This window comes from Anopheles darlingi, chromosome 3, assembly GCF_943734745.1.
Source record: "Anopheles darlingi chromosome 3, idAnoDarlMG_H_01, whole genome shotgun sequence".
NCBI lineage: Eukaryota > Metazoa > Arthropoda > Insecta > Diptera > Culicidae > Anopheles > Anopheles darlingi.
Window position 1 is genome coordinate 9,461,467 of NC_064875.1, and position 20,649 is coordinate 9,482,115.

Sequence of the window (20,649 nt, forward strand, 5' to 3'; positions counted from 1 at the left end):
TAAAGTCGCTCTCTGCGAACGAGCACATCGCAGAGGAGAGAGAGAGGAAGAGAGAGAGAGAGAGAGAGAGAGAGAGAGAGAGAGAGAGAGAGAGAGAGAGAGAGAGAGAGAGAGAGAGAGAGAGCTGTGTTTAAGTACCATCGGTTGTTATTTGGTGCATTTTTCTGGCGTATCCTGCAGATGCGCCTTGTATAGCTTTATGCATCCGGGAAACCGGCGGATTACACAGAGTATGTTATTGTTAATCAATCTTTCATCATCCATAGTTTCTCGCTGTAATCGTTTCTCAATCCAAGCAGATTATATCGAATCGTAAAACATCACTCATTTTCTTCTTCCTTGAGGTGCTCGAGGGGACAACTAGAAATGATTCCAATTACGATCTGGATAGTTATTTCCAATGATATTTGTATTACTAAAAGCCGCTGCAACAGGGGAGAAAGTGAATATTGAATCGTCGATTGCACCGGAATGTATTATTTGCCCCGTTATTCCTTCGGTTTGAGGAATATCGCCATCCTAATGATTTGCTAGATTAGTTCTATCCCATCCCACGAGAAATCGCACGTTAAGCTTTGTTAGGAGAAACCTGTTATGATCTGCTACAATAACACACCATAGCGCAAGGTGGTATACCCCGGTTTAGAGGAAATGAAGCGTGGAATGAAAAAGAAAGCTAACAATCCAGTTACCACACAGCACAGGAGTCGTCAAAAGGTCCGATCGAACTGTTGTAAGGGCTCAATAATGGTTCGATTGATTTTTTGCGAAGGTTTGAAACAACTGCGCTCTCTCCGCTTTTCAGTTCAGTTCAGTTTAGTTTCAGTAACGCGCAGGACGATCCCATAGTCGTGCGCACGAATCCTGGCCAATACAGAGATGCGTGTTAGTGTGTATGCGTGCCAGCAGTATTTAAAAGTTGATAGAAATGTACTCCTGGAAGCAGGGTACACATGAATATATATATGAGAATAATATGTATGGACACACCGTGTCTCTACCGAGACAGACAGCAAATGCCAGGCTCCTCCACCACCCGGGAGTGTAATAGAGAAATGAACAAAGGTAATACATCTCCAGCCGCTGGTAGAATGTGTATTCTACTTCAAATAATCCATGTTACTGTTGTCCCTGAAGTAAATGCTAAAATGGTGTGTGCGTGTGTGTGTGTGTGTGTGCGTGTGTGTGGTCGTAGATCGCAAATCGTGTATTATGTGTGCGGTCATCTTCTCCGGTTGGTACTACGTCGAGTAGCGCCGAAAAAGAAGAAGTAAGAAACAATATGAAAAGAATGAAAGAATATGGACTATCCCATCCTAACGGTATTTGTGCTCCGTGTGCGATCGAAGCCAGTGGAGGAGGGCGTGAATTGTACATTATGATTTGAATGATAGTGGTAGCTATTAAGGGGGAGAAGTCTTCCAGACAAGGAAGTAACCGTTGTATATCCCACTTTTCACGATATCATGACAGGACAACCACAGCCCCTCCTTCTCCATTGCGCAGTCTATTTTATTTCTCATGCAGCTACTTAACGGTTATAGAAGGCGGAGACGGAGACAGACAGATTGAAGCAAGCTTACTATCTTTTAGTGTACACTACTAGACCGGGGATCGTCCCGCCGCCTGTGTTTTGGTGTGTGTAAGTGTACCGACAAGGCGCGCAGAAGTTTGCAGGATTGCATAAAATTGTCCCAGAACACCGCAAGCTACCCACCGCCTATAGTGTGTGTGTGTGTGTGTGTGTGTGCGCTGGTGAATGTTCTACCTGATGGGTCGGTTAAAAGACACGGAACGTACATCTCAATCGAATAGCGAATATAATCACGGACCGGATCATCAAAATGGCCTTGCTCAGCGAAGAGCAACGCAGGTCCGTTCTCCACTCCATTCGACAAGAAACGAAAAGAAAACTCATTATAACACTACCGCCGAGCGCAGCTTCACATGTGACGATGATCACAGCAGAAATCAGCAGAGATAGAGCGCGCAGGGTGCGATGCAGCACCGGAATACACAAGTGAATTCGAAATCACACGATGACTACGATTATGACGACGAGGATGCTAATGAAGAAGTACGGATATCGTCGTCGGAAACGAGGGCATGGGAAAGAAAATAAAAGATTAAATAGAAAACCCGTGGAAAAAATGATATTTGTAAAAAGCAAATATTTATAATTCTAATAAACTAATGAAAAAGATGAAGTCAGGATATAAGAAAAGGAAAAATCTCCGAGTAACTCCAACTTTCCTTGTTTCTTTGGTCGACGATGCAATACAAATTTGGGTGGTGTGGGGTAGAGGTGGACTGAACAGTTTATTCAAATTCCATTTCTTCCATTCTGTAGTGCTACACTGCCTAGGTCGGTACCGTTCCTATGTTCGGTCTTGATCGGCGTTAGAGAATCTTCGGATGGAAGGTTGAAACGGATTTTCCGTTTTTTACTTTCCAATTTCTCCTCCTTCACAATCGGTGTCGAGGCACCATTGATGGTCGTTCGGTCTACTGTTGCTATGGATAGTTCCTGTTTGATGCTTACGTTCGGGGTCACTTCCTGTATGTCGACAGTGCTGCTGAACGCGTTGTCCTTCGATTTCTTCGATTTCTTTTTACTTTTATTCTTATCGATTTTACCTAACATACTAGCCATTAATGACCGTATCAAATCGGACTTTTCGCTCGAATCATCGCTCAACGGTTCTTTTTCTTCTTGCGAGCCGTTCATAGTAGTTGGTTCGCTCGGTTGTGGTTTTTGCTTTATTGATTTTTTTGCCTTTTTCGGCGCTGGTCGATCTTCTAGGTCTTCTTCGATAAATTGTGGACGCTTTTCTACAAAATCAGTTGTAGAAACAGCAACAGCAAGAGAAGTGGTCGTCGTGTCTGTTTCCACCGGTTCTTGTTTGATACCCAGCGTCACCAGTTCTCCCTCGATGATCGGCAGCTGGCTCTTCATGTCGCAAGACTGAACGATGAATGATATCTCCAAACCTTTCTTCACTGACCGGGGCTTTGTCAGCTTGACCGTGACATTGAAAACCCGAAACATCACGGCACTGACAAAATCTTTTGAAACGTAGTTTACGATACCGCGCAGCGTGGAACCGACCCGCGGTCGAAAAACGAAGTAATCGATCGTGGCCCGCACATGTAGATACGGGCTGTCGGACCGGAACGCTGGCATTGTATTTTCAATGCGAATCTTCGCGTATCCTAGCACAATACCGGACACTTTTGGATGATATCGTCCAATTCTGTCCGTGATACAGCGCCGCACACCTCTAGTGATTTGCTCGCAGTCGCGAGGCCGCAGACCGAGGATTTCATTGGACTGCACTTTTGCAACACAGGACAGCGGATCGCAGACGGCCCGTTGCAGTTCTTCGACGGAGAATTTGGTGAATTTTGCTATCGTTGACCGGTGCATCCTGGTCTTTCGTATTTTCCTTATATTTCTTTGTCTTCAGAGAGAATTTACACCACTACGGCTATTGATTCCAGCACTCTGTTATCCTAAGGACCGGCTACTAAGGCCACATGACTCATGTGTTCTGTGTACAGCGATTACTTTGTTGGGAGTTTTGTAAGTGTGTCTATTATTTTTGTGTACGGATACGGATGTTCCGGATGTAAGGTCCGATTCGGTGCAATCTGTTCGTTCCCTTTGGCAACTCAAAAGACTATCTGTAATCTTAATTGCAGCAGAGCTTGCCGTGATGATCGCTGGAAGGAGAATTCAATCGTTAATCCGGGCCACACACAAACAGTTCCTTGCAGAATCACAAACCTTAATGCTTGCCGGTGCGGTATCCTTTCGAGATTCCGTCTTTTTGTGGATCTTTTCGCACTGCGGTCGGTCGCGGTTTTCCAAGTCGCTCGCAATTTCTGGGCTTACTTTTCCAACGAGAACTACGGCGAACGTTGCAAATGGCTTGAATTTGTTCTTACCGCGCACGAAATAGTTCAAAAACAATAAGAAATCCCCAATTTTAGCGTAAAACCCGCGTAGCGTAGTGTAACACGTGTTTTCAAACCAAAACAACCGAACAGGGTTGTAGCAAATTTTTCGTTTCGGTGTTTTGTTTTTTTGTTGAAATTTTTGTCTTTTTTGCGAAAAATGCTCATATTTTATCGGTCGCTACTGTGTGAAACTAAATAGGATCCAGGAGTCGAAAGTTCCGCTGCGCCGAACCACGGAACTTTTGACTCCTAAAACCGCAGTGTTGTAAACGAGCAGAACTCGAAAATGGGTGACAGTTTTTTAAAAATCCGTTACTCGACTAGCGTCGTGGGTAATTTATTGCGTAAAACCCCATATTACTCCTTATTCGCCGAAGGAAAAAGACCCGTGAGTAATTGTGAATTCTAGGACGCGAAGCCATTTTGGATTTTACGTAATAACCTTGCAATGCAACGGAAACCTTCAGTTTAAGGGAACCGATTCTCCTCCGTTTTAAATCGTGGAAAGCTTTTCGTTTCATTATTTTTAATATGTTTATCTTCGCTGATGATAAAATTCCTTTGCTTTCATTCCCAATGAAACATGTAGATTTTTGGATTTTTTAATTTTCTAAATTTATTCTCCACAAGAGAAGTAGCACGTTGGTCGTTTTCGTTCCTGCTGCTGATATAGCGGTAATAAATAATTTCCAATTTTTACATCTAGTTTTACATCACGGCGCTACTGCGTAAAGCACAAGCCTACCACCGGTTTTTGGGCTTGGCTTCGTTTGAGCGTTAAAGAGGTGGAATTGAAAATTGACTCAACGACCTGCTGCTGCTGCGTCGGCGGCTCTAGAACTTTGACCAAAGGCAGACAAGCCCGTAATGGACCGTTTCCTTCTTCTCTGCGCATTCAATACGCCTTGTGCGTGTGTAGTTGATGATCGTATCATCATAGCTGCTTCGATCAGTTGTTGCGTGCCCGCAACACGTTAGACCGAGGGCTATAGACAGCGAGCTGGGCTGGTGAACGATTCTCCTTGCCGGGGAAAGGCGAAACTATCAGCTTCTTGGGAGTTTTCGGACTTGCCGCCGTGCTGGACAGGAACTTAGCCGATGTATTCATTTTCTGTGGCGAAGCGAACGTGGACAGCTGCTGTTGCAAATTCATAATGGTGCACTCTTGTTTCTTGTTAAGCTCCTGTAGATTTGCAATTTTCTGTATCCAAATGAAATGACAAAAGAATCGTTTAGTCTTTCTCGGTTTTCTACAGAAATACAGAACGATCGCGTGCGACCGCCTACTAACCGCATTAAGCTGCTGGTTCTGCTGGTCGATGGTACTGTCCTCGGAACCTTTTGCCTTTGAGTTGCCTTTGAATTGCGTTTCCAGTAGTTCGCTGTACTTTTCTGTTGTCTCCTTGGCAAACTGTTCCGCGAGACGGAGCTTTTCTTCTGTCTGCTTGAGCTAAAGAAAAGAAAAATAACGAAAGAAATGTTAGTGTGTGTCTACGGCCGTAAAGATTGGTCATTTGATCGGTTGATCGTGTACCTTCTTGATAACTCCAGCGCCATCCAGTACCTCATCGATTGCCTGTTCACATCCAAGCTTGTTCATCGCACCGTGGCACACCTCCTGTTCTAGCTGGTTGATAATGTTTTCGATCAGAAAGTTCGGAACCAGATGTTCCTGCTCATCCAACTGGTCATGAGCGGTGCCAGCACCAGCATGGAGGAGCTCTGGAGAAGGTTGCGGTTGGCGGTTTTCGTTCTGGTGATATTTTTCAAACTGCTCACACTTGAACCGGATCGTCATGTTTTCCAATTGAATGTTTTTGTTCTCATTCTCCAGTTCCAGGATCTTCTTATCCTTGGTGTCCAGCTCAATGCGTGCCAGCTCGATACCGTTGGCGAATTCATCCAGCAGCGTCTTCATATCCTGAATGTACGCTTCTCGAGCATCGTACTTCTTCTTGAGCTCCTCGTACATCTCCAGATAGCGTCCCATGCTCTCCTCCATGCGATCACTGAACAGACGACCGATCTGCGAGACCGTCAGAATGGCGTCCTCCTCGGAGTTCATCATCTTTTCGAACACCTCGTTCCGCTCTCGCATCTCTTTCTCCAGCAGACTGGAAGAACTCTGCAGCGCGCCCAGCACTCGCTTGTACTCTTCGATATCCTCCCGCAGCTTGTTGTTGTCCGTCTCCATTTCCGCTTTGCTGCGCAGGATCTGTTCCAATTCGACCTTTAGTAGCTCCACATCACTGTCCGACTTCTTGAGACGTTCCATCAGAATATTAACGGTCGAACGCGTGTTGTTGAGGGTTAGCTGGTAGTTGTACTTCTCCGTCTTCAACCGTGAGCACTCCATCGTCAAATCGCGCACCTCGGTTTCCAGCTCATCGCGTGACTTGGAACCTGGCATCAGCTCCATCTGGAGACGCCGCTCTAGCTCGGCAATTTTGTTCTCATTGTCCTTGAGCAGCTCGTTAGAAGCTTCCCAGAGCGTACGCAGATCACGCTTCTCGAACTCGCACTGCATGATTTCCGTTTCCGCTATCTTCTGGCATTTGTCCAGCTCCTTCTGCCAGTGCTGCTTCTCGCTGGCCAGTGCCGCCGAGATTGAGCTCTGTATCGACAGTTCCAGTGCCTTCACGCGTTCCTCATTCTGAATGTCGCTAATACGGATCTTCTCCTCGGCCTGCTCGCCAATGCGCTCAATCTCGCGCTCATGCTCCTTCTCCAGCCGCTTGATCTTGTCCGAGTGTTCCTTGACGAGCTTTGACTTTTCCAGTACAAACACCGACTCACATTCCTTGATTTTCATCTCATTCAGCTCTGTCATGGTGGCAATCTGTTGTTCGTACTTCTTCACCACCGCCGTTAGCTCCTGGTTGAACTCGTTCCGAATATCGGAACGCAGATCGTCCATTTCGAACTGGTGCTCGTTCAGCTCCTCCTGCAGTCCCGCTGCGATCGCCGTTTGTTCCGCAAGTTGCTGCAGCAACGCTGCATTTTCCTGCTTAAGCTGGTCAATCTCGCGGATCGTATTCCGGCCTTCTTCCACGTAGCGTAGCATGTCCTCTTCCGCTTGCGTCTTGAGATAACTGACCTGGCCCTTGAGCTCTCGGCACTCCTCGAGAAAATCATTCAATCGCTTCTCCATGGCCTTAATCTCGTCGGTCTTCCGCTGGAGTTCCATATCGTGTGCCTCAAGTATCTCGCGCATGGCGACGGTTTCTTCGTTCAAAAAGTGATTTTCACCCTCCAGCACATCGTAATCATTTCGCAGCATCGTATGCGCCAGCAATAGCTCCTCGTAACGGATCTCCATTTCCGTCTTACTATCGAGCATCTCACCCAGCTGCCCTTCATAGTTCCGGTGCACGTTTTTGATTTCCTCCTCGTACTGCTTCACCTTCTCCAGACAACCTTCCGCGATGCTCTGTAAGAGTTCGTCTGCTTTGCTAATGCTCGTCAGCTCACGCTCCAGCAACATAATCTGATTATCCTTATCCGCCAAGAGGCTCAACTGCTCCATCCCCGACCGTTGCAGCTCAGTGCGCAGCTCCTGCACCGTCGACTTCAACTGGTCATTCTCTTCCCGTGCTTTCTCCAGGGCTTCTTTGTTCGCATCGATCTTGTTGTAAAGCTGCACGATCGGTGGCACACCGGTAGCGACTCCAGGTCGGCCGGAACCTGGTTCTCCGGTACCAAGCGGTGGCTGCTCAGCCGCTGCCAGACGGTTACTCTTTTCCTCCTTCGACAACGAGCCACCTTTCTTGGGCGTGAGGTCCGAGATGTGCTTGAACTTGAGACGGCGCGGTAATGAAGGCGTTCGGAATAGGCTGAGCGCACTCTTGGTCGTCTTGATCGATTCCGCGTCCATACTACCCCCGATCTTGATCTTTCGGTCGTCCTTTTTCGTCTTCGCCTTTCCACTCGCTTCCTTCTCTTTGGGTTCCGCGAAAGCTGAAGGAGATGAAACAACTGTTTGGAAAAAGGGGAGAAAAGAACCAAAAAAAGCAAACACACAGATGGTGAGTAAAAAGCGGTACAATTCCCCAGAGTCCCCACCAAAGTTTGAGAAATCAACTGCTCCTTCCAAATATGCTTCTTAGCACGCGCTCACGCGTCACGCATGGATTACCCCCACGACACCCGTGCCGATGTAATGTCGTTATCTTGAGTTGTCCCAAGAGCCCGCCTGGTGAGTGTCGCTGTGACGAGAAAGAACGAGCAGCTGGCAAAGGGTCACGCTAGAGCAATCCTACCTTCACCCGCCTATCCTGTCCTGTGACGAGAGCTTGGATAGTTTCTTGTTTTTCGTGTTCCCTTCCTACAACAAACAGCAAATAACCCCATTCAAAGACCTTTTCAATTCGTTGCACGTGACGGTATGCGATCGAGACCATATACGACAATCATGAGGAACATAATGTAGTCTTTCAGCAAAAAAAAACGATACAAGATTTCTCTCCCTGGAAACCATCCTTCCGGGGCTGTAAAGATGATCGAATGAAAGGCGATTCAAATGGACTCAGCAGTTGGTCGGTCGTTTCATTAATCATCCGACACGGGACAAGCGGCAGACCGTAACGTCTTCTAGTAATGCCCTAACCAAGACCTCCTCTTGCAGACTGTCACTATGGGGCCGGAAGCGGGCCCCAGCTCTTATTAATTATAATTATGTATTGCCACCATAGCCAGCTCAAGCGCGTGCGCGTATGTGTCGTCAACGGTTTTCCACGAGTACCACAAGCCTGCGCGTGCTAAGCCCGAGCATAAGATCGGACTGATAATATGCCACGCGATACGGGATAAGGGGTTTCCCGGATGCAACAGTGCCACGCGTATCAAGCGTGTCCAGAAGGGGAGTACTTTAAACACCTGCTCCGTATCGAAGCAGTGTGCTATTGGTCTGAGGGAAAATGTCGTTAATTTTAAACTTTAGTTCCCGATTTCTGCCTTCTGTAATTCATGGGTTACGTTACAATGCTCGAGGAGATAGTTTAGATAGAGATGGACAAAAAGGATATTCCAGATTGCCATGAGCAATGTGAAGGAAAAAGGGCGATTGAGGCTGAATCAAGCAATTGTGGTCGCAGAAAATGCACTTAAAAGGCCACTAGGACAAGTAAATCAAGATATTCCCAGCATTGCAGCATTAACATAACATGTTTGCACCCAGTTTGGCGGGAACTGGCGTTGAATAATTTTCTCACGATCACGTACGTATGACGACGGTTAGCCCGCGTTTAAAGATGGACCCCTATTGTAGAAGAGAATGTAATCAAGGGGTTCCCCCGGTCCTATACGAAACCCGACAGCAGACCTTTCCTCCGAGGTGTACGTCCCCTCAGATGCATCGACGTTTCGAGATTCGATTACCGAGGGGGATCGCCTTTTCTCACGCAACTTTCTAGGATTGCCAGTTCGACTTGACAAAAGGCGCGATATTCGCGGCATGTCGGAAGGGTCGAACGGGACGGTTATTCAAGGGGAAGAGGTAGGAAGTGATGGAATGACCGTGCACCAACGGGGGGCTTTCTGCTTCATTGCGTCTTGGTACTACGACCAAACCGATGTTACGCTACGTTGCCTCGCGCACTTACCCGGTACGTCGTTGAATCTCTTCAACTTCGCCTTTGAGAACGACATCTTCAACATTTAAATTTTTTTGGTTAGTCCCGCGGTGCACCAGCAAACGTGAGTCCACGGCGTCTACACGGCTGATTTCGCTTTGTTCAACAAAACGCAAAAAACTTAATGGAACGGCAAAACTTAACAGCAAAATTGAACCGAGTGATGGTTGGGTGCGTTGCGATCGAACAAGTTGCTCTGAGATTAGGGGCTAAAGTTCTTTGCCAGGCTCATTGGCACCACCACTAGCGACGTGTACAAGCACTTTGGACCACACTTGCAATTACTTGCACCGCAATGGACATTAGATGAGATGAGTGGGTGTGATTTAAATCCTGGGTCTTTCAATGTACTTATCCCTTTCCGTTTCAACTAGCTGGCTTCTAGAAAATGATATCTCGTCTCTTTGACAAAACAGAAACAATGGTATATAAAACTTATAAAACAGAAACGTTGTAAAACACTGGTACTATGATAAAATTTTGTAACTTTTTGGTTCGTAAAACTTTGCCTGATCCTAATACTGCCTAATGCTGCCAACGGTTAACTCCTGAACCAAAACCGACGCTCTCTGGCGCGCGCGCACTCTGTTGCGTTCTTGTCCGTGGTTACGTTTTGAATGAAATATCCGTTACATGCCGATCGCTCGTAGAGGGTCCCGTTCCGAACCATGCAGCACCGTAGAGCCCTTCGAGAGTACATAAGGGTGGGCTCTCGAGGGCTCTATGTACACGCGGACGATCCTTATTACGAACGGAGGGTAAAGGCAGAGCCAATGACAAGAAATGCAGCCGTTCTTTGAACACCTTTTCTTGGCGCGTGTGCCATCCTTATTGCGTGCAGGAGTCTTTTTAAGAAACAGGATTCACTGCAGTACACTTTTCGTCGGCTGAACCCCTCACCGTTACGGTGCTTTAATGCATGGCCGGGTGTTTTGCTGCAATATGATTTCGTTATCTGAACACTATGCGGAACATTTGTAAAAATAATTATTTGTAAAAAAAAGTTCTTACTTACAATCAAAGAATGGCTCCTTCCGACATTGAGATGATTTATTGCGATGAAACCGATCCTTGATTAGAGTAAACCTTGTTAAAAAGATTGTAAAATCATTTGGCATTTTGCGATGAGGCATTCTATCGTATCACAACTCCATGTGTGTTGAGACCTCTTTGTCTAGGACCATAAAATCTTTAAGGCACTTTCCGCCGATTGTATTCAACTTCAGCTGCCGACACATTTTGGAGGGAAACCAGTCTTATCTTTTCCTTTTTGTCCCAGTTAGCGCGCCAACAGCAATTGCGCCGTTCAATACCGCAGCAGGGTTCTAACCACAGCACCCAGTGTCTGAGAGTGAAGACTCGTCGAACGTGGCCGAGGATAGCCGAAAGGACCCCTCGCCAATCTTATACACCGGTTAGGGACGACAAAGGCAAACATAAGAATGTTTTATGTACTTTGGAGGGGTACAAATCAGCTGAAAGCGTGCGTTTATTTGCGCTGCAGTTTCCGGGCGTACATAACGAAGGAAAGAGGCAGGATCCGGGCTTAAAGATTTTATGGCTCAGGAAGCACACATGGAAAGTTATCCAGGATAAGAAAAAGACGAAGAATGACGAGAGAAAATATTAAAAGGAAGAACATTATCGTTTGCAGCGCGCGCAACGGTAAGCGCTACGGCATTAGAACAAGGGTTTGCTCCGAAGGAGTGCGAAGAGACGAATGCGAATTTGAAATTATGCACAGATTATTTTCCAACGACGATTATGATAATTTTCTAACTAACCCGCTACTGGCTTAAAGGGCTGAGGCATTCTTATAGACCGAGCAAGACCCAAAGAAAGGGAGTATACCGGTTCTCGAGCCTCTATATCCTTATGCAGATTTATGCATTTGAAATGTGAATGAAGAGTTAGATCCATCCTAAAACATTCAGGTAAATTCTGCCATGAAGATTATTTCTAAGGATACGCGGGTAATGCTTTTCATTTTATATCGAGTACTTTATTTATCCTCCAGTTGCTTATCTCTGCTTATAACGTGTTCTTCGAACTTCACCATATACGTGGTTCCCTTGTGCCAGTGGGCTGAAACCTGACATGTCTGCAGGGATGGGATTAACGAAACTTTCAGTTAGTCGATTTACTATCAGTTACTTAAAGCGGACCACACAAGCGCAATATTGTTGGTCCATATTGTAGGTTTCTTGGATTTATTAGCGTATTCAGGATCTGCAAAATATTTTCAAGATTCTGGAAACATCTTATAAATAAAAATAAGTCTCAACGCTGTACATGTGTGCGAGCATCACGCAGAATTTTCCGGGCCGATCATCACCAATCTTGGCACATACATATGTTATGTGCAATTATATGATCTGACGCCTTTTTCCAAGGATTCCCCCTCCCGAACAACAATTTTTTCACCCGTTAATAACTCCGAAAGTTAGCTCCGTAACTCCAAGCAAAGTTCTCCAAATCTCGCACATATGTTGGTAGCTGCATCAAATATCATGTGACAAAATTTGGTCCAAATCGGACAAGGAGAAGGAGAGGCCTCCATACAACACCAATTATTTACATCCATTCTATATCAATATAGTGGAGAGAGAGGGGGCGAGGGGAGACGAGGGGATTTCAATTTTTTACCATCGTTACTAAAAAAAACGATAAAAAAGACGCACTAAGGAATGGAAACTAATGAGAGTTTGTATCAAACCACACACCCGTATGAAATCAGCTAGTACTGAATAAATCAAACCAACTTGTTCAATAAATCAAGAACATTGTCCAATAATAATGCGCATGAGTGGCCCGCTTTACATTCGATATAGCACTTACAAATCCGCAGTTTGATAAAACTGCTTGAACGATGCCCGCTACGAACACGGCGCAGTTCAGCGAACCCTTGTCTTTCGGTACGCTAATGAACTTGTTGACTAGCGGGTCCTTTTCAATAATATAGTACGTGCACTCGTCGTCAGTGGCGTGCTCTAGCTTATCCGCTTCCTTACCGAACAGTGTCTAGAAAAGTAAAACCAAAACCCACGGCTTTAGCCAGCTCTGAACATATGTCGAAGCGTACCGGTGCAACGCAAACCTTCCAGAGCGTCGTTTTAATGAAGAGCAACATGTTAATGAGTTTGGTTTCACGCTTCGAATTCCGTTCCCGTACGAAATATAAATCAATGATCCGACAGCCAACATCCTTCCCGAGGTCATGCAGTCTGAAAGCAGAGCGGTAGAGGAGACTCCGTGGTTAGTGCGCGCGATTATATCCGGGGGTCTACTTACTTGTTCTGCAGATCCGGGATGGTACTGACACGGCTTTGAGAGTACTGCACCATTTCGGAAAATAGAAGCGCATAGCTACTGAGCGACACCTCGCCCTTGCCGCGGCTCAGTGGCTTATCGAGGATGCTCGCTTTGGGTCGGTTGGAAAGATTCAGATTGATTTTCTCCATGATTTTCAAGCGCAAAACACAAAATCGGGGTTTCGAAGCGTTTGTTTACACCGTCGCCACCAAGGTTCTTATATCAGTTGGATATTGGATGCACCTTGGTTGGGCAAGTGCCAAAACGTGTTGTAAACCAAGGTACTTTAAAAAGACAGGTAGCTTTATCCAGAACAAATCCTCGATCGTATTTTAGAAAAAACTTCAGAGTTTGACATTCACGGGATGGTGGGATGTTTACTTCGGGGACGCTCTTTTCGGAGGTGTTTTCGCTTTTCCGTGGTATTACGACAGTTAAAATTCACGAAAAGTGGCACGAAAGTTGAAGTTTATGCAAATATTCCCAAAATTCTTTCAATAGTTTCAATATGGTATCGGTCCGTAGGTCTTGCCACCCGGCCTAGAACAAGAGCTAGCTAGCGTTCCTGGACCGTGCTCACTCGCTGTAAAACACAACTCGGTCGCTCGAATGATCTTAAATAGAGAGATGAATCATTTAAACATTCGAAAAAGAGTGAAATCAGGTACTTTCCCTGATAAAACAGACCAAACTTGCCCACATCTTCTTCTTCTTCTTCTTGAAACTCACGTGGTTTTGTTGATAAAAAGCGCCCTGCTATGAATGTCAAACAAATTGAAAATGGTGACCTGTCAAAGCGGTTAAGATGCTACCTGTCTTTTTAAAGTACCTTGTTGTAAACAACGTTGAATTCGGGGTTTCACGGAGCGGATTGCACGGTATCGCCGGTAATTTTCACGTGCCTTGTTAGTGCAAGTATTATGGAGCTACTTTCGGATCAGGGTCTTCGGCTGGATGGTCGCCGGGCCAACGAATTGCGACACATTCAGTGCAAATTGGGCGTATTCAGTCAACCCGATGGCAGCGCTTACGTTGAGCAGGGCAACACAAAAGTTCTGGCGGCAGTTTACGGACCGCACCAGGCTTCGTCAAAGAAGAGTAACCACGAAGAGGCCATCGTTAACTGCCAGTACAGTATGGCCACTTTCTCCACCGGCGAGCGCAAAAAGCGACCGAGAGGCGATAGGAAGTCGCAGGAAATGACGATCCACTTGAAGCAGGCACTGAGCGCGGCCATCAAAATGGAACTCTACCCGCGATCACAGATCGATGTGTACATCGAAGTACTGCAGGCGGATGGAGGCAACTATTGCGCATCGGTCAATGCGGCCACGTTGGCACTAATCGACGCTGGCATCTGTTTGAAGGAGTACGTGTGCGCCTGTACGGCATCACTGGCGAACGGCAATGTTCCGCTGATGGATGTTTCTCATCTGGAGGAGAATAGCGGTGGGCCAACGCTAACAGTAGCTTCTTTACCGAGTAGTGGAAAGATTGCCTTCATGGAAATGTCGCAACGGTTTCACCTGGATCACCTACCGAAGGTGCTCGAGACGGCACTTAAAGGATGTCGCGAGGTTCAGAACGTTATCGACCGTGCTGTTCGCGAGCATGTTACCCAGTTGGGACAAGCCGGTGGCTGGGGAAGTGTTAATAAATAGTTCTCATTGTCGCAACAAAACCAAAAGAAAAAAGATAAAACATGATTAACAAACTAACCGTGCTTTATATCACGTTCTATTTCAGACCAATTGTGCCAAACCATCCGTTACTGATCTGAAGCCTTGCTTATTAGCTCCAACAGCTGTTTTCGCCGTTCGGAGCGATGTAGCTTATCAATCATATCATCCAGATGCTGCCCACCTTCCAGAAAGCCTTTTAGATTGTGAACGGTCCCACCTTCTATCCGATGATCAGTGATGCGATCCTGATTGAAGTTGTACGTGCGAATCTTCTCGTTTCGCAGACTCTGGCCAACTTGGGACTTTTTCAAGGCCTGTGTACTAGCGAACCGTGCCTCCAGCTCTTGTTGCATTAGTTTGGCGACCAGTTTCTGCTTGGCAATTTCCCGGTTCTTCACCTGCGATCGCTCGGTCTGGCATTCCACAGCAATACCTGTGGGAAGATGAACAATCCTTACGGCGCTATCCGTGGTATTAACGTGCTGTCCACCAGCTCCGCTGGCACGTTTGGTTTCGATTTTTAAATCCTTCTCCTTGAGGTCCACCTCGAAGTCATCGGGCCGGGGGATGATAGCCACCGTTACGGTGCTCGTATGAATGCGGCCAGATTTCTCGGTGGCCGGTATACGCTGAACGCGGTGCACCCCACCTTCGTACTTCAAGCAACGATAAACATCCGTACCGTTGATAATAATCGTAGCGTGTCTTATGCCTCCCAGGTCTGTGCCTTCGGTTTGCAGCATCTCCACTTCCCAATCCTTGTGCTCCACGTATCCACAGTACATGTCGAACAGTTCGCGAGCGAACAGCATCGCTTCCTGGCCTCCCACACCAGCAGTGACTTCCATTATCAGAGATCCGTACTCCTCGTCTTCGTCCATAGATAGTATTCCCTCCATGATTTCTCGATCCAATCGCCCCAGAATATTGCTGTACGCCTCACGTTCCTCCTTCAGCAGCTGGATCATCTCGTCGTCCTTGTCGTCTTTCAGCTCCTTCAGCGATCCGAGATTTTCAACGACGATCTTGCGCTGCTCGTACATCTCAACCACGTTTGATAGTGCCATCATCCTGTGAATCTGCTGCGACGTTCGCTGTTCCTGCACTTTGAGCGCGTAATACTCCAATCGCAGACTGTCGAGGTACTTCTGGATTCGCTCGTCCGAAATCCGTAAAGGTTCTCCGCCGATTTTACCAAACGAACAGAGATATTTAGCTGCCACCCTTGTCCAGTCGTGCCGTGGTCCAGCAAATGGGGCACGGTGTCCGGCGCGACTTGCGGTGACGATCGCTCGAGCAATAAACATTTTGCCGGCTTTTCCGTTCTTCCGTTCCGAGTTGTGTATGTACGAATCGGATGAACGATTATTTGGCAATACTGGGCCTCAATCAATGCATACACCTTGACTATAGTCATCTTGGGAAGGATGCGTCGGTTGTGTCAAACGAGTGTGGATAAACAAAAAATTCTTCCGTTTCCCGCGAAGAGCTGCAACAGAATCTGTTTCAGTAGTTTAGATATTCGGCAATAAGAAAGTGCTGAACCAATGCCAAAAGATGCTGGCCAAATATTGTCGTGTTTGCTTAACTAGCATCGGTGTTGATAATCAGCTCGAAGAAGTAGTCTATAAATCCTTGAGTCTCTATGCAATGCTGTGCAAAATGTATCCTGAAGCCTTCATTGAGTATGACGATCCTCAATGGCCAACAAGAGTTTGCGGAAACTGTAAGCACGGAATATTGGATGCATTCAGGTTGTACACGATTTGTATGGCATCCTTCGAAGTATTCAAGAAGCAGCTGCCGAAACGTTCGATCAAAACGGATCCATTAAGTGCTGAAATTAACCTGCCTGTGAATAGTAACCTGTCTGGTGATGATGGAGTAGCTTTCAAAGAAGCTGTTATAATCATAGATGACGAAGAAAATGAGAAACATTTTCTATCAAGTAACCAGCAAGAAGGATTGAAAACGAAAAAAGTAAAAACTCTCCTTAAAGAACATGAAAATCTTGGAACTCTTGTATTGCATAAGGAGCAAGCAGACCCATTAGTAGCACAAAATACCAAAAAACGGAAAATTGTAAGTGAAACTGTAACCTCTTATGAAAATGAAGTTGTGGAGCTACAGCTAGAAATGGATTATGTACCGCAACCAAATACCGTTTCCGCTCCAAAGGATCACTTGGATGATTTTGAGGGAAGTATGGAGGATTTTGGAGGTGAAGAGGATAGCTTGCCTAGCTCTGTATATCAGGAAAATATTGATAATGATGAGCAATCGTTAGCAGACCCAGATGTTTCAGATACCAGAATAGCAATGAATTCTAGGTGCTGGAAAAATGGTTCCGATGAATCGGAAGACGAAGATTTGTTTGCAGAAATGTTTGCTTCGGAGATATTCAGTTGTAAATCCTGCCGTGACGTGTTTTTAGATAAAGAATCATATGGGAAGCATGTGGAACTTCATTCAAAAGGATATAAAAAGTTTTGCAAAATGTGTAATGAAGGCTTCAAAACCGTAACTGCTCTTTGTGCTCATGAATGTTACTCTAATTCTTCGATTCTTTGCTGGATATGTGGTAAAATAATGGACGCATCCGGAAAGCACGAGAACCATATGAAATCTCATATGCCAGAAGAAATGTGGGCCTGTCCGTTATGCCCTGTACGATTCTCTTCTGAAAGTAAGTGAAGCGCTTTTCGTTGTACTTTTTTGATTTAATTTGTCATATAAAATTAATGCCGATGGGATTTTGCAGGTGTCTTTAAAGGCCATTTACTCACGCACAAGAAGCAAAAACTATTTTGTTGCGATGTTTGTGGAATGAACCTATCAACAAAGCGTAGTTTGCGTTATCATCTACGAGCGATTCACGGAGGTAATTAGAATCGATTATCCAATGGAGTAAGATAAATAATGATTTTTTCTATAATTGCAGGAGGCTTAGAAAAAGTGTACAGTTGCAACCTTTGCGACCAAAAGTAATATATTGATTTAAATGTCGTTTTATTTGCACGTTATGTCTTAGATATATTTTCTATACTTACAGATTTGCCCTTCCTTCCTATCTTAAGATGCACATGAACACCCATACGGGTCTGAGACCGTACAGTTGCGTGTATTGTAATCGTGTTTATGGAAGTGGCGGCGATTTGGTAGAACATGTCGCCAAGCATCACGTTGGTAACGATAATGTTTATCAATGCCATCTGTGTGATGCTGATTTCTCGAAAGTAAGGGATCTTAGAGCCCATTACGAAGTACATTATAGAAATGGTGATCAGTTCTACAACGAAATTCTAACAGATTTTGGAAAGTTCCGGTTTACCACTATGGATCTACTAAAAATGCGACATCGAAAAGAAACTTTAAAATCAGCCAACATTGTTTTGTCCAAACCCTAGTAGTTGAGAGTGGACCCATGCTGATGTATTAAACGAACATCATAAGTGAATGTATGTATATTGGCGACAAGCAGCTGAGGGAGCCTTATATTAATGCCTTTAGATAAATAAAGAGAAGGCACGTGGAGCTTATAATGTGTATCGAAATGATCATCTAATAGAAACCTATTTTGCGAACCTATTGTTAAGAATATTTCTCTTTCACGCAGAATCGATCATCGAGTTAGTATGATTAGTTTTCTGCTGTTTAATCCGGCTGTCGCCAATACCGTAACTAATCATTTAAATTAGTTATTTAATTAATAAATTTTATAATTTCAAATCAGATAAAAGCATACGTTATCTATAGTCATCTTGGGAAGGATGCGTCGGTCGTGTCAAACGAGTGTGGGTAAACAAAAAATTCTTCCGTTTCCCGCGAAGAGCTGCAACAGAATCCGTTTCAGTAGTTTAGATATTCGGCAATAAGAAAGTGCTGAACCAATGCCAAAAAATGCTGGCCAAATATTGTCGTGTTTGCTTAACTAGCATCGGTGTTGATAATCAGCTCGAAGAAGTAGTCTATAAATCCTTGAGTCTCTATGCAATGCTGTGCAAAATGTATCCTGAAGCCTTCATTGAGTATGACGATCCTCAATGGCCAACAAGAGTTTGCGGAAACTGTAAGCACGGAATATTGGATGCATTCAGGTTGTACACGATTTGTATGGCATCCTTCGAAGTATTCAAGAAGCAGCTGCCGAAACGTTCGATCAAAACGGATCCATTAAGTGCTGAAATTAACCTGCCTGTGAATAGTAACCTGTCTGGTGATGATGGAGTAGCTTTCAAAGAAGCTGTTATAATCATAGATGACGAAGAAAATGAGAAACATTTTCTATCAAGTAACCAGCAAGAAGGATTGAAAACGAAAAAAGTAAAAACTCTCCTTAAAGAACATGAAAATCTTGGAACTCTTGTATTGCATAAGGAGCAAGCAGACCCATTAGTAGCACAAAATACCAAAAAACGGAAAATTGTAAGTGAAACTGTAACCTCTTATGAAAATGAAGTTGTGGAGCTACAGCTAGAAATGGATTATGTACCGCAACCAAATACCGTTTCCGCTCCAAAGGATCACTTGGATGATTTTGAGGGAAGTATGGAGGATTTTGGAGGTGAAGAGGATAGCTTGCCTAGCTCTGTATATCAGGAAAATATTGATAATGATGAGCAATCGTTAGCAGACCCAGATGTTTCAGATACCAGAATAGCAATGAATTCTAGGTGCTGGAAAAATGGTTCCGATGAATCGGAAGACGAAGATTTGTTTGCAGAAATGTTTGCTTCGGAGATATTCAGTTGTAAATCCTGCCGTGACGTGTTTTTAGATAAAGAATCATATGGGAAGCATGTGGAACTTCATTCAAAAGGATATAAAAAGTTTTGCAAAATGTGTAATGAAGGCTTCAAAACCGTAACTGCTCTTTGTGCTCATGAATGTTACTCTAATTCTTCGATTCTTTGCTGGATATGTGGTAAAATAATGGACGCATCCGGAAAGCACGAGAACCATATGAAATCTCATATGCCAGAAGAAATGTGGGCCTGTCCGTTATGCCCTGTACGATTCTCTTCTGAAAGTAAGTGAAGCGCTTTTCGTTGTACTTTTTTGATTTAATTTGTCATATAAAATTAATGCCGATGGGATTTTGCAGGTGTCTTTAAAGGCCATTTACTCACGCACAAGAAGCAAAAACTATTTTGTTGCGATGTTTGTGGAATGAACCTATCAACAAAGCGTAGTTTGCGTTATCATCTACGAGCGATTCACGGAGGTAATTAGAATCGATTATCCAATGGAGTAAGATAAATAATGATTTTTTCTATAATTGCAGGAGGCTTAGAAAAAGTGTACAGTTGCAACCTTTGCGACCAAAAGTAATATATTGATTTAAATGTCGTTTTATTTGCACGTTATGTCTTAGATATATTTTCTATACTTACAGATTTGCCCTTCCTGTCTATCTTAAGACGCACATGAACACCCATACGGGTCTGAGACCGTACAGTTGCGTGTATTGTAATCGTGTTTATGGAAATGGCGGCGATTTGGTAGAACATGTCGCCAAGCATCACGTTGGTAACGATAATGTTTATCAATGCCATCTGTGTGATGCTGATTTCTCGAAAGTAAGGGATCTTAGAGCCCATTACGAAGTACATTATAGAAATGGTGATCAGTTCTACAACGAAATTCTAACAGATTTTGGAAAGTTCCGGTTTACCATTATGGATCTACTAAAAATGCGACATCGAAAAGAAACTTTAAAATCAGCCAACATTGTTTTGTCCAAACCCTAGTAGTTGAGAGTGGACCCATGCTGATGTATTAAACGAACATCATAAGTGAATGTATGTATATTGGCGACAAGCAGCTGAGGGAGCCTTATATTAATGCCTTTAGATAAATAAAGAGAAGGCACGTGGAGCTTATAATGTGTATCGAAATGATCATCTAATAGAAACCTATTTTGCGAACCTATTGTTAAGAATATTTCTCTTTCACGCAGAATCGATCATCGAGTTAGTATGATTAGTTTTCTGCTGTTTAATCCGGCTGTCGCCAATACCGTAACTAATTATTTAAATTATTTATTTAATTAATAAATTTAATAA

General features: G+C 44.6%; 6 protein-coding genes across 16 annotated transcripts; 2 read left to right on the forward strand and 4 right to left on the reverse strand.

Moving 5' to 3' along the window:
• Nucleotides 1–1,941: 1,941 nt before the first annotated feature.
• On the reverse strand, nucleotides 1,942–4,032 carry LOC125958217 (DNA-directed RNA polymerase I subunit RPA43). Its single transcript, XM_049691437.1, has 2 exons — nucleotides 3,788–4,032; nucleotides 1,942–3,723 (listed from the first exon to the last, which is right to left on the reverse strand). The coding sequence occupies exon 2, from the start codon at nucleotides 3,425–3,427 to the stop codon at nucleotides 2,324–2,326; it is 1,104 nt and encodes a 367-aa protein (XP_049547394.1). The 5' UTR covers nucleotides 3,428–3,723; nucleotides 3,788–4,032; the 3' UTR covers nucleotides 1,942–2,323.
• Nucleotides 4,033–4,884: 852 nt separating this feature from the next.
• Nucleotides 4,885–9,632, reverse strand: LOC125958196 (interaptin). Its single transcript, XM_049691376.1, has 4 exons — nucleotides 9,561–9,632; nucleotides 5,495–7,935; nucleotides 5,252–5,410; nucleotides 4,885–5,161 (listed from the first exon to the last, which is right to left on the reverse strand). Exons 1-4 carry the CDS (start codon nucleotides 9,613–9,615, stop codon nucleotides 4,910–4,912), a joined length of 2,907 nt encoding a protein of 968 aa, XP_049547333.1. The 5' UTR covers nucleotides 9,616–9,632; the 3' UTR covers nucleotides 4,885–4,909.
• A 1,942-nt stretch (nucleotides 9,633–11,574) lies between these two features.
• On the reverse strand, nucleotides 11,575–13,173 carry LOC125958229 (trafficking protein particle complex subunit 5). The gene is made up of 4 exons (XM_049691459.1): nucleotides 12,882–13,173; nucleotides 12,688–12,814; nucleotides 12,429–12,611; nucleotides 11,575–11,691 (listed from the first exon to the last, which is right to left on the reverse strand). Exons 1-4 carry the CDS (start codon nucleotides 13,049–13,051, stop codon nucleotides 11,593–11,595), a joined length of 579 nt encoding a protein of 192 aa, XP_049547416.1. The 5' UTR covers nucleotides 13,052–13,173; the 3' UTR covers nucleotides 11,575–11,592.
• A 581-nt stretch (nucleotides 13,174–13,754) lies between these two features.
• LOC125958227 (exosome complex component RRP41) lies at nucleotides 13,755–14,638 on the forward strand. The gene has a single exon (XM_049691457.1). The coding sequence runs from the start codon at nucleotides 13,823–13,825 to the stop codon at nucleotides 14,561–14,563; it is 741 nt and encodes a 246-aa protein (XP_049547414.1). The 5' UTR covers nucleotides 13,755–13,822; the 3' UTR covers nucleotides 14,564–14,638.
• On the reverse strand, nucleotides 14,615–16,015 carry LOC125958215 (peptide chain release factor 1-like, mitochondrial). Its single transcript, XM_049691430.1, has one exon. The coding sequence runs from the start codon at nucleotides 15,889–15,891 to the stop codon at nucleotides 14,671–14,673; it is 1,221 nt and encodes a 406-aa protein (XP_049547387.1). The 5' UTR covers nucleotides 15,892–16,015; the 3' UTR covers nucleotides 14,615–14,670.
• A 24-nt stretch (nucleotides 16,016–16,039) lies between these two features.
• On the forward strand, nucleotides 16,040–20,602 carry LOC125958201 (myoneurin-like). 11 transcript variants are annotated; one of them, XM_049691396.1, is made up of 5 exons: nucleotides 16,040–17,270; nucleotides 17,346–17,465; nucleotides 17,526–17,568; nucleotides 17,637–17,820; nucleotides 20,237–20,602. In XM_049691396.1, the coding sequence occupies exons 1-5, from the start codon at nucleotides 16,142–16,144 to the stop codon at nucleotides 20,273–20,275; spliced, it is 1,515 nt and encodes a 504-aa protein (XP_049547353.1). In that variant the 5' UTR covers nucleotides 16,040–16,141; the 3' UTR covers nucleotides 20,276–20,602. The 11 variants fall into 11 exon arrangements, with proteins under 11 accessions (XP_049547353.1, XP_049547354.1, XP_049547342.1 ...); XM_049691397.1 differs by lacking the exon at nucleotides 20,237–20,602 and adding an exon at nucleotides 17,894–18,740; XM_049691395.1 differs by lacking the exons at nucleotides 16,040–17,270; nucleotides 17,346–17,465; nucleotides 17,526–17,568; nucleotides 17,637–17,820 and adding exons at nucleotides 18,000–19,613; nucleotides 19,689–19,808; nucleotides 19,869–19,911; nucleotides 19,980–20,163.
• The last annotated feature ends 47 nt before the right edge of the window (nucleotides 20,603–20,649 follow it).